This window comes from Natator depressus, chromosome 2, assembly GCF_965152275.1.
Source record: "Natator depressus isolate rNatDep1 chromosome 2, rNatDep2.hap1, whole genome shotgun sequence".
NCBI lineage: Eukaryota > Metazoa > Chordata > Testudines > Cheloniidae > Natator > Natator depressus.
In genome coordinates, this window is record NC_134235.1 from 9,119,016 (window position 1) to 9,135,342 (window position 16,327).

Below are 16,327 nucleotides of genomic sequence, written 5' to 3' on the forward strand. Positions count from 1 at the left end.
AACTGCCGTGTAAGTACCACTCATCATAGGCAAGGGGGGTTTGGACCTGCTGCCTCTGCCTACCCATGGGCTGTCCCCTGCAACCTCAGTACCTATCTTAGGCCGTCTGCCAGGCCTGCAGCCTGGGGCTTTTCCAGTCTGGAGCCTCCCAGCTCCTCTGGCCTTCCCCAGCCTGCTTCACCTTAGGTACCCAGGTGTGCTCCCCAGCAGCCAGGCCCATCACCCTCTATAACTAGAGGAGACTCTGTCTGCTCCTGGCCCACTGCCCTCTTATAAGGGCCAGCTGAGCCCTGACTGGGGTGTGGCCACAGCTGAGTCTGCTTCCGCAACCAGCCTGGGAGCTTCCTGCCCCCAGCCACAGCCCTCTCCTGGGCTGTTTTAAGCCCTTTAAGACCGGAGCGGGTGACCACCCTGCTACAGGGGCCTTAGGAGTATGTTAACAATCTAGATAGATCTAAACTGTCTCTTTCTATCTCTGCCTAGGTTCATCCACCACCGTGGTACCTTAGTGCCTGATGACAATATCAGCATAACTCCTGGAAAGGAAGATGATGTAAATGAAAATTCTACTGCAGAGGATGCCACCTTGGGTGCTCAGGAAGAATCAGTGGAAGATCACTTCCCAGTGCCCTCCCTTAGAGGTGCCTTCACCCAGTGTAAGTGCAGACCTCCTAGGAGACTCAGTGTTTTTGTCTGATTTCACCACCCTCAGGTGATAAATGGCTCCGTTCGCTGACATTGAAGTTTGCTTGCCTGGCTGTGAGGGGATCTGGGGTGAAGATGGACTGAGGCTCTTAGAGGGACATGCTCTGCTCTGCTCTCACTCTTCACTGTTGTTTCTTTAATCTAAAGTCAGACTGGTGGAGTGAAAGTGCCCCATTTTGCGGCTTGTGTACGGAGATCATAACAGAGATGAGATTCCTTTCTTCATGGGGATCTTGGGAGATGTGTGATCCCTGACTCCCTCTGCTTTGTGCCACTCTGCAGTGCAAGGCAGCTGGAAGTTCAGCTTCACCGGCTACCTACCAATTCCTCTTTCACAAGAAGGTCCCCCAGTAGCATAAAGCCAATGTAGCTGCATGACATCCCCTCAGCTTCCAGAGCATGAGGTATGCTTGGAGCAAAAAGGGCCTAGTCAGAGTGCCACTGCATTTCAGCTATTCGCAGCTGCCAGAATTATCCCTTTAGGCCATGGGACATAAGTCAAAGAAGCCCGAAGGCAGGGACCCAACTACTCCCCAGAATACCCTAGAATCTGGGGTCTACAAAGGTAGCATTCAGCTTCAAAGAGAGACAGAAAAAAGCCCCAGACACTGCAGCCAAGCACAGCTCAGATGCATCTCGGAGTCTGGGCACTTTGATACCCTCCGATTGTGAGTTCTCCCAGGACAACCCTGTGGGCTCTCTGCAAAGCTGTGAAAGGCCCTTGGGGATGGCAAGGACTCCTGCTGGGGAAATGGAGAATCAACGCTGTGTCTGGGACTCCTACTCAGGGCACTATCACTCCGGCTGGGTAGGGGTGGGTTACCAAACATCCTATGGCTATAACGTTGCTGAGATGTTTTTTCTGATGTCGCTGGTCTGACTTTAGAGCCTTAACTCCGCCCTCTGAGCTCAGGCTTTCGCCCACTTCCATTAGAATCCTCTAAACGTTGCTGTCGGTCACAGAGCAGGGCAGCTGCAGGGCCGTTCCTTGTATAGAAAATATGCCGAACTTCATCCTTTCCTTGATGCATTCCATCCCTTTGTGTTTCGTGGCATAAACCTCAAATATTCAAGTTTCTTATTCTCTGCCAAAAATGCTGTTACAGCAGCTTTAGATTTCAAAGACAGTTTTATTCCTGTTTCAGAGTGACCTTTGGATGAGTTTTTAGAGTTGGGGAAAAAAAATAGATCCTTTCCCTTTACATGCGCCGGTATTCAAAGCTCCTGAAACGGAGCCTACAATGGTAGAACAGCATTTCTAAAAATAAATATAGACCTTTCCAGGGTCTGCATTTCTGTGAGCCCCTGCCTTCCCGGAACGGTGAGAAATCACTGGTTAGAGCAACGACACCAGGCATTTTAGAAGCTTTATTATAATTCATAATGAGTGCAAGTGGAGATGGAAGTCTGGCTTGCTCGGATGCTGGAGTGGGACTCGACAGATTTGGGTTCAAGTCCTGGATGTGCCATTCACCTGCCAGGTGACCTTAGGGTTTCACGTCTCTGCGTCGTCTTCGTTCAGATGGTAAATTCTCTGGGGCAGAAACTGTTTCTCACTATGCATTTGCACAGCACCTGATCTCTCTCGTGTGGGGCCCTGATCTCTTTTGAGACCTCTCAGTAGCTCTGTAATACTTACAATAAGCCCTACCTATCTTAAGATTTGGGCTAGTGCCCATCACCATGACACTGGAGTGCCTTTCAGGCTAATTATATTAGCATAGCAAAGTCCACAGTGGATTTCATGGAGTCATACAGTGGCTGGAGCGGCTAGGCCCTTGACAGATATAGACTAAATTAGGTGCCTGCTCCAAATACAATACAATAAAAGGGTCTTCTAATTCCATGATCCCACACTATTGAGCTTACCTCTTACTAGGGTTTTCAGTGGGGATACAACCAGTAGTAAGCCCTGGTTAATTAAGGGTAACCAATTGCTTGACTACACCCTTGCTCTGATATTAAAAGTATTCAGGAGATCAAACAGCCAAGCTGAGTCAGTTTATGAGGCAAGGACAAAGCAGTGGACGAAAGGAGACATATGTGCCACCCTTTTGGGAAGCCATCTAACTGCCTTCACCTTACACAGTAGGTCTGCTTTGAAAATATGCATCTAAGACTACTTGCATTTCTAGCCCAGTTGTTTACAAGGTAGAGAGTGTCAGGCAGCAGGGTGTTCAGCAAAGCCAGGCTTCAGGCACCCTAACGAGCACAGCCGGCCTGTAGTAGGCTGCCTAATTGGCTACACCGCCGGCTTGATTGGAAGAGTGAGCACACCAGTTCTTAAGCCCAGCAGCAGCTACAGATCAGTGGCTGCTCCAAGTGTTTGCCTGTGGCTGTGATCATGTCTGTGCCTGCTTGCTGCAGCTTAACTCCTACCTTGCCTCCTTCCAGGTAACCCGGTTCTGAGCCTCGGCTCTGATTCCTGACTCCAGCTCTGACCCTTGGTTCTGGCATCTGGCCTCTGCTTCTGGCCCTGGGCTTTGACTCCTGGCTACTGATGCCTGCTCTGACCACTAGGCATGACCGGTCACTGACCACGAGGAGTCTATACGTCACTCAAGATTCAACCCCTCCACTATGTACCAGTTTCTCTTCTTGTTTCCTGTCCTGTGCCTTCCTTATCTTTGCTTTGGCCATCACATTCCAGGTGCCAGTGGGCCATGAAAGCAACCCTAACTGCTCTAGGCCAACCATTCATCCATCTTGTTCCTGAAAGAGTTTTGTAATTGCCTGTGCCAAGAGCCAGGTTTACCTGTTGCAAAGTGTTACGGGATGGCATGAGTGAACAGCATTCTGGGAAAAGCATAACACAATTCATAGTTATAGAACGTAGCATAACTACACAGCATTGACATCTGATCTAAAACAATACACCGCAATGTGGTGTGTAATATTCATCACATATATCTTGGCAAACACTCTCTACTCGGTGTAATTGCTGTAACTTCTGCTCCAGGGGTCACTGCAGGTGGGATACAAACACAGCTGCTGGTGATAATTTCACATATTATTTGTACTGTGGTAGTGCCCAAGGGCTCCAGTCATGCAACAAAAAGACAGCCTATGCCCCAAAGAGCTTGCAGTCTTCGTAACTTTACTGTTATGTTGTAGGTTCCATTTCAGCTTCATCACGGGAGCTTTTTGTACCAGAGTCTGTAAGGGTATGTCTACACTGCACACTAAGCCCAGGCTCTGACTCAGGTTTGAGCCCAAGCCCCCTTTCCAACCATACACAAAGCAGTCTGACATGGGTCAGCATTCAAGTCCCGATATGACTCCGGTCCAAGCCCCATCATGGACACTGGTCAAGCCAAAGACCCAAGTCAGAAGGTCTGCATAGGGCAATGTGGGCATGGTAGCACAGTTGTGAGACCTGGGTCCAGCAATTGTAAACCCAGGTTCACAATGCAGTGTGGTTGTTAAGCACAGGTTTGGAAATACCGAGTCCACAAGCTTGGAGGCCACAGACCAGGGCTTAGTGTGCAGTGTAGCCAGACTCAGTGTTTGCAGGATCATGCCTGAAAAGAAATCTAACATTATTTTGGGGCATAATGTCATAACATATACTTGAGTCCCTGAAAATTAATGTCCAAGCAGAACAACCTGGATCTATTCACAAGCAGAAAGAAGTGCTAAAGTCGCCACACTGAACAATTCAACCAGCTTTAATCATAATTCTTAGCGCTCGCCCGGTGCTCCCAGCTTCTGCATGTAGATCTCAAAGCTCTCCACAAATGTTAATCCATTATACTGAGTGTATGCACATTGTACACACAGCTATATTGTGCATACATACACATCCTGTACACATAGTGTATGTGCATACCATATTGCAAAATACACACACACGCACAGTAACACTGCACAAACATATACACGACATGGCCAGATATTCTGGGGTAGTGTCTGCTGCTCCCACTGACTTTAAAAAGATTGGCTGAGTGATGAACCCTTTTGAAAATCCGGCCACTTATTTGGGTCCTTAAATATAGATTTAGGGTGCTAACTGTAGGCACACGTTTTTTAAAAATTGGCCTGCCCGGGCATGCCCACATATCCTGCGCGTGCACCAGACCTGATTTTTCTACTGCCAGGCATAGGCACTTACAGCAATGGGGGTAAAACACAACCAGATCGGAATGGGAGCATTTTACACGCGTAGTGGTGTTGATAAGGAGCAACTCCTCTGGGTGGTGGAACACCAGTGTAGAACTGGGGTGAGAGCAGAATCCAGCTTTGAATGACCATCCATAAAAGTCTGCACTGCTCTATATGTGGTGTTCATCTATGTTCAATACACACACTCTTGGATATTACACTTGCCCACACACCATCCCATAGCTGCCTGGCTCCCTCCTAAAGACAGTTATAAAACTAGCCCACTTACTCCTCTTTCTCCGCCCCCCCCCCCCCGGCCTAAAATGGCCTGTTACCAAAATGAGCCGGGGATGCTAGAAAAAGGCACTGACGTCAATGTAAAAGTAAACCAAAGAGGTCTGGTTCCTGTATTACTCTGCAGGGCTCCGCGCTGGGGAGTAACTGCACTGTCATTCGATTCGAGGATCTGGGAGCAGCCTTCAAGACCCGCAGCTGATCTTTCTCAGTCAAACTGTGTAAGTACTGTGCTCTCCTCTGCACTGACCTCCCTGAGCAGACAGTCGGTCTGATGTTCCCTCAGGGAGTTTTAGCAATTGCAGTTTAGAAATGAAGCATGTTCGGTCCTGGCGGTTGGTTTATACACGTGTTGGAGGGCATGTGTTAAATGTACGGGAGAGGCAGCGGAATACAAGTAGCAATGGTCCTTAAATTACAGAAAGTCTCAGTCATTGATGGCTTTCTAGACAGCAGGGTCATTCTGGAGCTTAACAGTCAAGTATCTGGTTCAAAAATGTCAATATCATTCTTCAGTTTAGCAAGGGAAAAATCCAGTGTTTTCCATGTTGTTCAATTATATCAGAACTGATTTGTATATAGAAATAAACACGTTATTTATATCTGTCTGCTATACGTGCGTGTGTGTCAATACTTACACACACGCACAAGCACAGGTGTATATACAAACATACTGTGGATAGATGTCTGTTAGCATTTGGTATAATATATATAGCTTTACTTGATAGAAGATACCCATAGATTGTACATGTGTGTATATATAAATCCAGAACTAGGAGTAATGAGTTTAAATTAAGATAATGAAAACTGAGTCTGAAATCTATCAGGATGAATGAACTTCCTAATGATGGAAGCAGTTGGGGTGTGGGAAAGTCTCCCCAAGTAGAAGCCCCATCACCTGAGACATTCAGAAGTGGACTGGTGAAAGCACTGGGAAATGTACTATCGGGACCAATCCTGGTCTAGTTGTGGGATGGGTTGAATGGCCTCGTAGGTCTCTGCAATGTCTATGATTTGGCTTTTCTGTATCGGTACACACCCAGTGTGCTCACAGCATAGTTAGTGGGTGGGTGTGTTTAATTGAAAACTCAGTTATCTTTTGGCTCACTTCACACAATGGTGTTAGCAATGCAAGGCACCTTTTCTTTAAACATTTCTTAAAGGCAGACTCCCATTTCTTTCCTTAGCTAAAATCTGGTATCTTCCTGGAGCTATAGCTGCATTCTTAAAGCAACAAAACCTGCTGTATCAGAAAGCGAAGACAGGATGGCAATGTGTATATGAAATGTGGCATCCCTAATTATATACTAAAGGCAGAGCCCCTGCTGAAAACCCAGGTGCAAACACCCTGGTTTCTGGGTTTAGATCTAAACTTTGTGCCTTGGGCTCATCGCTAATAGACACAAAGCTGTGCAGGACGAGATGGCAGCCATGCGCCAATCACGTCTGCAACCGGTCACGTGAAAAATCTGTCCCCTCCAACACTACCCTCTGTGCAACAGTACTGACATAAGGGGGTCACACTAGGAATAAGTGAGGGGAAGCGCTGGCCATAATCTGGTCAACTTTTAAAATGAGAATGTTTTAAACTTCTTCTGCCAGAAAATAAACCCCGCAGCCAATCCAGGAGAAAAACCAGAGAGACAAATTGCCCCCAAGCCCCAGCACAATGTTAACACCTAATCCCTCAAGTGAGTCTCAGGGACTCATAGATATGAAGGTCCGAAGGGACCATTATGATCGTCTAGTCTGACCTCCTGCACAAGGCAGGCCACGGAATCTCACACACCCACTCCTGCGATAAACCTCTCACCTATGTCTAAGATCCCACTGACTCCACCAACTTTTGCTTTGGTCCATTTCTGCCACTTGACCGGCTCCATCTCAGCTGGAAAACCAGGTGTAACACTGACAGACCCCAGTTGTTGGCAGGAGGGAGATCGAACCTGGGACCTCTGGAGCTTAGTGTGCATGAGCCTCTACTTCATGAGCTAAGAGCGATATGGTTGTTAGCTAAGGCTGTAGAGCAGACTCAGTCTCTCTCTCTGGGTGGTCTCAGTGCCACTAGATGGGACAGAACACCACACCGAGGCGGGGTGTGGGTTACACAGGCACTCGCTTTGTATAAAATAACCCGTCCGTAAGCTCTTCAGACACATACTGAGCCATAGTCTACCTTCCACTCTGCAGAGTGTAATGGAACCAAAAGCCCCCAGAAAGCCTTCCGTCACTGAGGGGGCAGGAGGAGGCAGAGGGATGAGACCTCTCACAGCTGCCCTCTGCAGCACGCTCTCCTTGTGTCAAGGCTGAGTTCCACGCAAAACTCCACCTGGGAGCTGCAGTGGGTCAGACCAGCAATAACACCCCCGATGTGATTGCAACACCACATACACATAAACAAGGGACAGGACGACAACGCCGCTCCCCACAGCATGCACTTCAGCACCGCTGTTCTCTAAAATCCCATTGCAGTCAATGGCGGGTGTGAGGAGAGGTCTGGTACACTGATCAGCACGGCAGCTGCATTCTACCTGCACTCCATCTAACAGTCAGCAGCCGTATCCCCTGTCCAGAGGGAGGAACAAATATCATGGCCCGAGTTTGCAGAAATGAATAGTTTTCAGAGTAACAGCCGTGTTAGTCTGTATTCGTAAAAAGAAAAAAGAAAAGGAGTACTTGTGGCACCTTAGAGACTAACCAGTTTATTTGAGCATGAGCTTTCGTGAGCTACAGCTCACTTCATCGGATGCATAGCATATTGTGGAAACTGCAGAAGACAAAAAGAAAAGGAGTACTTGTGGCACCTTAGAGACTAACCAGTTTATTTGAGCATGAGCTTTCGTGAGCTACAGCTCACTTCATCGGATGCATAGCATATTGTGGAAACTGCAGAAGACAAAAAGAAAAGGAGTACTTGTGGCACCTTAGAGACTAACCAGTTTATTTGAGCATGAGCTTTCGTGAGCTACAGCTCACTTCATCGGATGCATAGCATATTGTGGAAACTGCAGAAGACATTATATAATGTCTTCTGCAGTTTCCACAATATGCTATGCGTCCGATGAAGTGAGCTGTAGCTCACGAAAGCTCATGCTCAAATAAACTGGTTAGTCTCTAAGGTGCCACAAGTACTCCTTTTCTTTTTTCTTTTTTCAGAAATGAATAGTGATTCTGAGCGTCTCAGTGTCTAGGTGCCCAGCTGGAAGGGGCCTGGTTTTTAGATGGTGGATGCTCAGCGCTTGCTGAAAATCCGAGGTGACTCATGTAGTGCACCCAAAATCTCTGAGCACTTTTGAAAATTTAGGCCAGTGATTCTGCATTGTTTTAGCTCGCTTACAAAACTCGAAAGGACACGTTGTTTATACATTGTTTGCTCCATGGAGTATTATCAGGCGTTGTTGTAAATGCCGAGGTGTTTACCAGTTTACTACGCAATTCTCCATGTGGGTGAACATCCTGTGACATTTCTACAGACCTTTCTTACAAATGTCCACTGCTCCTCCAAAGGCCCCTTTGCAAATATTTTAAGGACCTGCCCCCCCTCTTCTCCCTCCATATACTTTAGTTTTCCTTGTGAGTTTTAGCGGCAGCTCTTTATCACTTCTAGCCGGGCCACAATGAATCAGCCAGTGGGTTAGGGACTCCAGGCCACACAGCAAATCCTATTGATTCTCCTTGTAGGTAGGGGAGGGACTTCTGATTCAGTTGGCCATAGCGAATGGAGGCAGAAGCTGGATGGGATCTGGCAAGGTCCAGAAATGGAAGAGATTGGGTTGAGGTCAGGGGCCAAAGACAGAAGTGGGAGAGGTGAGGCCAGAAGGGGAGGAGCCAGAAGACAAGGAATCATAGGCCAGAAGGGGCTAGGTTTAGCTAGGCACTGACATCAATGGGTGTGATGTCACCAGATGAGGTGGTGCCACTTAGCTACATGATATCTGTTCCATCTCCTATCTGTGCATCAATCCCAAGGAGACATTTACTGTGGTATACGAATGCTGCCAAGATCCATTCTTTTTTATTCACTGCTTGTTTATTTAGATCTATAAAAGCCTCGCCACGTGCCCATTCCATCAGTTAGAAATACGTGACCCAAAGGGCTGCTCCTCCCACGTTGACAGATATCTATTTACCAGCAAACATGATGGGGGCAATAAAATAAAGCCTGAGGATAAACCTCAGCCCGCCTTGTCATAAAGACTGGTGACATCCCTCGATCTGCTCGCTATGCCCCTACTTATACATCCCAAAATGCCATTGGCCTTCTTGGCAACAAGGGCACACTGTTGACTCATATCCAGCTTCTCGTCCACTGTCACCCCTAGGTCCTTTTCCGCAGAACTGCTGCCTAGCCATTCGGTCCCTAGTCTGTAGCTTTGATCTGCCAGCTAACATTGATGGGCATCGATCTTAAGTGTCAATGAATCATTCTAAGAACCGTGTGGGATGTTTGCTGAAAATCTCCATTTTATCCAGCAGCAAAATGGCAGTGGAACCAAACTGGTCCTAAAGTACGAGGCTGTGTTTCTCCTGTGGCGTCATTAGTCATCCAGGCCCTAAGCTCACCATGAACTCTGTGTGAGTGGAGCTCTGCACCCCTGGCTCACTGTGAGATTCCCTAGCCCAAGCATGGAGCAGCCGAGTGGGTATTGGTGTGGCTCGGGGAGCTGTCCATGGAGTAAGAGGGCATTTATTCATTCACCTTTCGTTCAGAAAGATCTCAAAGGTCATCCCAAAACTACACTCAAGGCGCAACAGTGATGTACTAAAGCAGTTACCTGCATGCAGCAGGAGGAAAATTGTGGCCAAAGATACCAGGGCAAACAGCTTCTCATATGAAAAGTATGGCAGCTCTCTAATGGCCATGCACAGAAGACAGGATCTTGGTATTTAAAATATTCTGTAAAAGACCCGACTTCCCCCCCCCCCCCAAACGCACACAGAGAGAGCTCAGTTTGGACTTTCATCTTTCTGGGATTCAGTCCTGCAGCTCTAGGAAACCTACAAACCCCAGCCCTGCTGCTCTGAGCGCTATGGCTGTGCCATCCCCTACATCCGGATTAAGAAACTCCTTTGCCTCTAAATCACCTATTTGAATCCAGCTAAGGGGTCTGGCTAGAAGCAGACTGCTGGGGTGGGGGGAGCTGCTGCTATCGCTACCCATGGCTATACCTGTTCTGTTGATACAGAGAGAACTTCAGTCTCTCAGAGGCTTCAGTCTGGCACTTTCCCTGGTCATTCATATTGCATGAACCTGCCACGGAATGAGTGTCTGAGATCACTCCAGGCTGCTGAGCGGTATTACACAGGCTCCAGTGCTCAATCATGCCTGTAAATCAGCTGTAGTGAGAAGGACACGGTAGCTCAGCAAATGTGCTTTGAAAAATGAAACACCCTGTTTTGCAGGTGTCAGACTCAAGGATCTGGGCTCCTTTTACCAAATATAAAGACAAAGGTCTCGTGGCTGCATACATGTGACAGACACAGCACAGGGGTTCGTGCTGGCTGTCGAAAGTGTGTTAGCTGCAGAGGAAGGTGTCACTGTTTTGGTTTATCATACAGCACTACTTGGCATCTGCCAGCAGTTTCCACACACAGATGAAACGTGGTATTATCTGCATTTTACAGATGGGGAAACTGAGACTCAGAGAGGCAAAATGACTGGCCCAAGGTCACACAGTGAGTCAATGGTAGAGCTGAAAACTAGAACCCATTCCAACTGACTCCTCTGCTCCTGTCCCTGAGCCACCAAGCCCACTGCCTTCCCTATCAATCACTTACTGCCTTGACACACAGCTGGGGTAGAGCGGTGGGTGGGAGGGGAAGAGAAATTAAGTGATATCAGTGAGTTAATGGACCAGCTTTCAATTCTGGAATATTTGAGTTCAAACGCTGGCTTAGGTCACAGGCACATGAGAGGTTGATTGTCCCATCCTATTCTCCATTAATACTTAAATCGCCCCTCAGTCCAACCCAATTGGCAGCCTCTTCTCAGAAGGGACTCAGGATGGAAATACTAGTTGTTACTGGAGGTCAGAACAAAGATTCACTAGCACGGGTGCAAGAGGAAGCTTGCACAGTCCTTGTCTGTGTCAGGTCTGGTTCATACTGCTGCTATGAGTCCCTCACTTTCATGAGTATTAGATGTACTGAGAAAAAGCCAGCTACTAATGCCCCAGCCATGATAAATCCCTTTGGTATGATTACACACCTAAGAATATGCATGATCATTTTAAAAGCATTGATTTATTAAATGCACTTGAGACGGTTTAGTCACTGGTCCTTGCCCAAAAGAGGTTAACAGTAGATGATGATTTACAATATTGGGACTGATCTATACTTGGCTACGATGAGATGGCAAAATTTTAAAATAAAAAATGTGTAGTTTATTTGTCCTGGAAAAGGAAAGGAGACAAGAGGAAGCACAATCTATTTTAACAATCCTTGTGTGATCTGAAAGATTTTTGCAAAGGAGGAACCAAATTTGTCCAAGTGAGAAACTTGTCAACCTGAGGGCACCACCTAAGTTGCATTATAGTAAAAGGAGTGAATTGCAGCTGCAAAACTGCTTAGGTAAAAGTGGAGCAATGCATGCTGGGACCTGTAGTTTCTGCAGGCTGTACCTGTCATACAGATTAAGGTGGACACACTCCGCTTTGCAGGCACAAAATATTTGGGCCCCACGCCAGACTCGACTTGATAAACTGAAAAGATTGATTTCTTTCTCTTTCCTGCTGATGATGTCTCAAATTTTACTGCTGCCGAAGCCAACACGTCACCGTAAAGAGAACGTGCCCCAACAGCAGAAGCCATGCCAAGGGCTAATTCAGTGCTACATCCTTTCAGTTTCAGACAGAAATGTAAACCCAATTCGTGATTAAGTCATATCGAGTTTGGACGCCTCAAATATATGTGTGTCTATGTGTATGATGGATATGCGTGGGTGTGTACAGACAGAAAATAGGTATGTTAAAACTGCTGTATATTCAAACCAAGTGCAAATTGTAAACTGGACTCTATTGTTTCCATTTGGCTAACTAGGTTTTGTAACAGATTTGTGGGTCTACTGGTTCTTGGGACCACTCGACCTCCAGTTAAAGCCAACAGCCACCAATGGAACCCAACAGAGGGAGGCCAGCTGATTTTGTTTGAATGAAGTGGACTATCATTTCCATTAGGTAGCTCCAACATGATAGTGTTCGAGCCTTAGGAGGGCAAGAAACAGGATCTGGTTTGGGTTGATACAGGGCACAGCCCGAGACAAAATAATGAAACATAATGTAACAACATAATGAGAGAAAGCTGCAGAAGTGAATCAAGATTTTACAACACAGGCAGTTTGTACTTAAGTCCCTGCCAAGGAACTCGTCATGTGTCTATAAAAAATGAGGGTTGATTGAGGGGCCTGAGTCTTCCAAGAAGATGAATTATGGATGACCTTATGATTTAGTTCTGGCCCTCCCCAAATATTGCCTTTAGTTGCCTGCTCTGCAGCAAGTTCAAGGCTTCCTTGGTGATCTACAGTCAGGAGTTACTCTCTGCTGCTACATCCCGGAGGGGGGAAAAATTCCCTTGGACTTTTGGTTAACCAGAGCTACCTCTGAGATAGCAGAATGCAGCAGGGTCACTCCATTCAGCCAGTCCCTAGGAAACAGGAAAGACAAAACTGGAATAATTCATAATGTGTTTATTCTAGAGAGAAATCTTTCTGAAGAAGTAACAATTGAAGGTACTATCATCTTACAAACAAAACCCTCCAATCTGATTATCAGGGCCTGTAGAATTCTGCTGCACTGTTTTTAGAGTTTAAGAGAAACTGTATATTTTGAATTTTTAACAGTTTTTTTTTATTCCAGTTTCTGATAAAACCCCCTTAAATCAGATCTCCTAATTCTCTCCCCCCAAAAAATCCCTTTTAAATATCTGTGTTTCTGTACCTCTGGTATTTATAAGGGTTTTTTCAGCCGGGGGAAACTGAGACACCAGCCCTACAATGAGCCAGGAGCAGAGGTCCACTCACCCAGAGCTCACTGTCAGATCGGTGCCTGGCTGACTGAAGAACCAAATTACTATAAAGTAAAACTGCCAGTGCAAAGGAAACAAACTTGGCAATTAATAGAGAGAAAAAAATCAGTTCTTTTACCAGGTTCTTTCACATACTGCGATTTTACACACCCCTTGTGGAGATAGCAGCCACAGAATTTGCAGGGAGAAGCGTGATTTTTGAAGATGACAGGGGCCCTGTATTTTATGTACTTGGTTGCAGGCTTTCAGCATGGTATTTATTATTATCCATTTCAATCATGCCTAACGGCTCCAACTGAGATCGGAACCCATTGTCCTGTACCCACCCCCCTGGAGAGACAATCCCTGCCCTGGCGATCTGACCGTCTAAATTGACAAGACAAAGGGTTTGCTGGAAAAGGAAGCATCCCTGTTGTACAGATGAGGCACTGTCTGAATGACACAAGGCCCCAAAGGCATTTTGGGGTAGAGCCAGCAACTGAAGCCCCCTCTTCTGAATGTTAAGTCAGTGCTTTAACCTTAAGGCCCTGACATCACTGGGGCTACTCACCTTCCTACGTGCTTTGCTGACTCAGGCCCTAAGGCGGTCGTCCTGCAACCGACTGCAGTCACACACACAAGTTGCACGATCGGGGCCTAGGGATGTATCTGATTACCTCCCCGGTATTGGTGAAGTTATATTGACAACACCCCTTCGAGACAGGGCATGTCCACCGCGTGACCCCCTTCTAGGGCAGGGGCAATCAAATTCTGCACTGGTAATCTGCAAGTGCCGTAGCTCTTTTTTTCTCGTTTTTCTTTCTATCCATCAAAACACAGAGATCGGTGACTGCATCCTGCTGAAATCTGAGCCAGTTCAGCACTGCTAGTTTAACGCTGCCTACCATGTGTAAACACAGATGGGCTCAATCCAAAGCTCTGGATCCAAACAACCCTGGTTTTATGGGTGGGGTGTCTGAAATCCAAACCCTGATCCTGACCGAATTCTGTAGTTCAAGCCCATCTGTGCATTTGCCCCACAGCCCCATCCTGTGAACATCTTTGAGTCAGGCAGGTCACTTGTCCCTGGAGCAAGGGCAGGAATTCAGGGCTGGCCCCTCTGTGACCTGTAGAGGTCCCCAGTGACGAAGGAGGTCACTCCAGCTCAGTTGCACCCTTCTCTCCTGTGGGTGCCCAGGGGATGCGTGGAAGGTGTAAGGAGCAAATGGGTTTAGGAAGGCTGGGCTTCCCGTCACAGGACTCAGCTGAAACCCAGGTGGTTACATTAACGTAATTTTCTTGCTGTTTGCTGGAGGGAAGGGCCTTGCCGACTGAGACTGTGTTACCCTGCAGAGTCATTTCAGCAGCCCCCAGTGTCTTCAACTCATTTGCCAAACCCACAATTCGCCAGGTTTCCCCACTCTCACCATAAAGCCGCCCTCCACTCTTCCGGCAGACCCAGGGCACGCCCAGCTTCAGCCACTGCACCTTCCCACTGACTCCAGCTGAGCGAATTACCCCACCGGGCGCTGACCTGCCAACAAGCTGGGACCTGGGCAGGAGCAGTTTATAAGGGGGGCCTGTGCTGAATTCACAAGTGCATCTGTTATGCAAGAGTGATCGCCTTCCCCCCACACACACACATCCTCCTGCTCAAAATGCAAATGTCCCTCTGCATCTCCCTGACAAACAAGCCCAGCAGGAAATCCTTTGCTGGGAACGAAAGAAAGATCCACGTGACACTGCAAAACTGGACGTAGCATTCTTGGCAGAAAGCTTCTTAAGCTTAAAAAAAGAAACAGCTGCTAGTGAGAGCAATGGCACAGTGATATCACATGGAGCGGTGCCAGAGGAGGGACCTGAGTTCAGACCTGGACCATCAGGGCAGTTCAGAGGCAATGTGGTCCCTTCAGAGCAGGAGAGACGCTCTCACTGAGATGTGTTGGGCACAGCTCCCTTTGGAGTTCACAAAGAGAGGTCAATCGGGAACGTATTAGACTAAAGGACAGTCCCCTTAGGAGCAGTATCCTGATTGTCCGCATCACTTAAAGCTGGCATGGACAGACTGTACTGTAGGGAAGAACCCGAACTGACCCCCTACGTATGGATTAAAAGGGCTTTTAGCTCTGTTCCATCTTCAGCTTCCATGACGCTTCAGCCAGAAGGTGGGTTGTCCTTGGGAGGGAATTAAGATCAGGAAGGTGACTTCAACAAAAAGCCACCTTTCGTTCTATGGGGGTAACAAGCAATTGACCCCTACTGGTCCATTCAAACCCTTGGGAACCGGAGCTCTTAGAACATGAGGAAATACTAGAGCCCGACTCATCCACAGCTAGAATCTTGTGCTGCTTAAAACAGCTAGGCTGGTGGTGAGCTGAGTCCTGCTTCTTGGGTAAAACAAGTTCATTTTACTGTTACCTCATCCCCCATCTCCCCCACAACCCGTTTGTCTGTTCCACCCACCTGCTCTGTATAATTATAAACACAGGTGGTAAGCTCGCTGGGACAGGGTCTGCCGTTTCCCTGTATTTTTGTAGAGCACCTAGCACAATGGAACCGTGATCTTTGATTGGAGGCCGTTAGTCACCACTGCAATACAAATAACAATGGTCGATGATGATAATGCTTCAGAGCAGGAGTCAGGAAGGAATATTTCCGCAGTGTGCAGCATGGCCTGGCACAGTGGCCTGCTGGGTTACTGTATAGGAGAAGGAAGAGGGTGTTTCGTCCTTCTGAATTCCCAGGTATCAGGCACCTCCTGGAGGCAAGATGATCACTGGTCCGATCTGGGACGGCCAACCCAAAGAGGCAAACGCCATAGCTAGCAATGAGCCTGAAGCAAATATTTAAGACCTGGATCCGGAATCTGAACCCCCTCTACCATGTTGGTTCAGCCCATGATATAGCTAGGGGACCAATGTAAAATCTGCATCTCGTTTTAGAATCGGAATCTCTCCCGACCCCAAGAGCTTGTGGGGCTGGCTCCAGGGTTTAGTTCTGAGCCACCTCCAAGCAGGGGTGAGCACTAGCCTGGCACAAGGGGTGCGTGATGTAGCCAAGGAGCTGCTTTCCCAGTGGCAGCCACCTCAGCACCGCAACCTGGGGCGTGGCAGGGCGCACAGTCACAGGTCCCCTTGTAGAACAGCATGTAGGGGAGGCAGGAGGCGGAGGTGTAACCCAGGGTAGAGTTTGATTGAGCAAGTCTTGGCCCTGTCTGAGCCACCAG

At 47.6% G+C, this 16,327-nt stretch overlaps 1 protein-coding gene across 2 annotated transcripts in view; it reads left to right on the top strand.

Moving 5' to 3' along the window:
* The first annotated feature begins 522 nt into the window (after window positions 1-522).
* The window catches only part of GPR20 (G protein-coupled receptor 20), a 36,355-nt gene continuing 20,550 nt past the window's right edge, over window positions 523-16,327 (top strand). Inside the window, exon 1 of one of the 2 annotated variants that reach the window (XM_074942934.1) lies at window positions 523-656. In XM_074942934.1, coding sequence (XP_074799035.1) covers window positions 558-656 — 99 coding nt within the window. In that variant the 5' untranslated portion in view covers window positions 523-557. Of the gene's footprint in view, window positions 657-5,129; window positions 5,322-16,327 lie in introns of those variants that run through there. The other variant, XM_074942933.1, reaches the window with a different exon arrangement.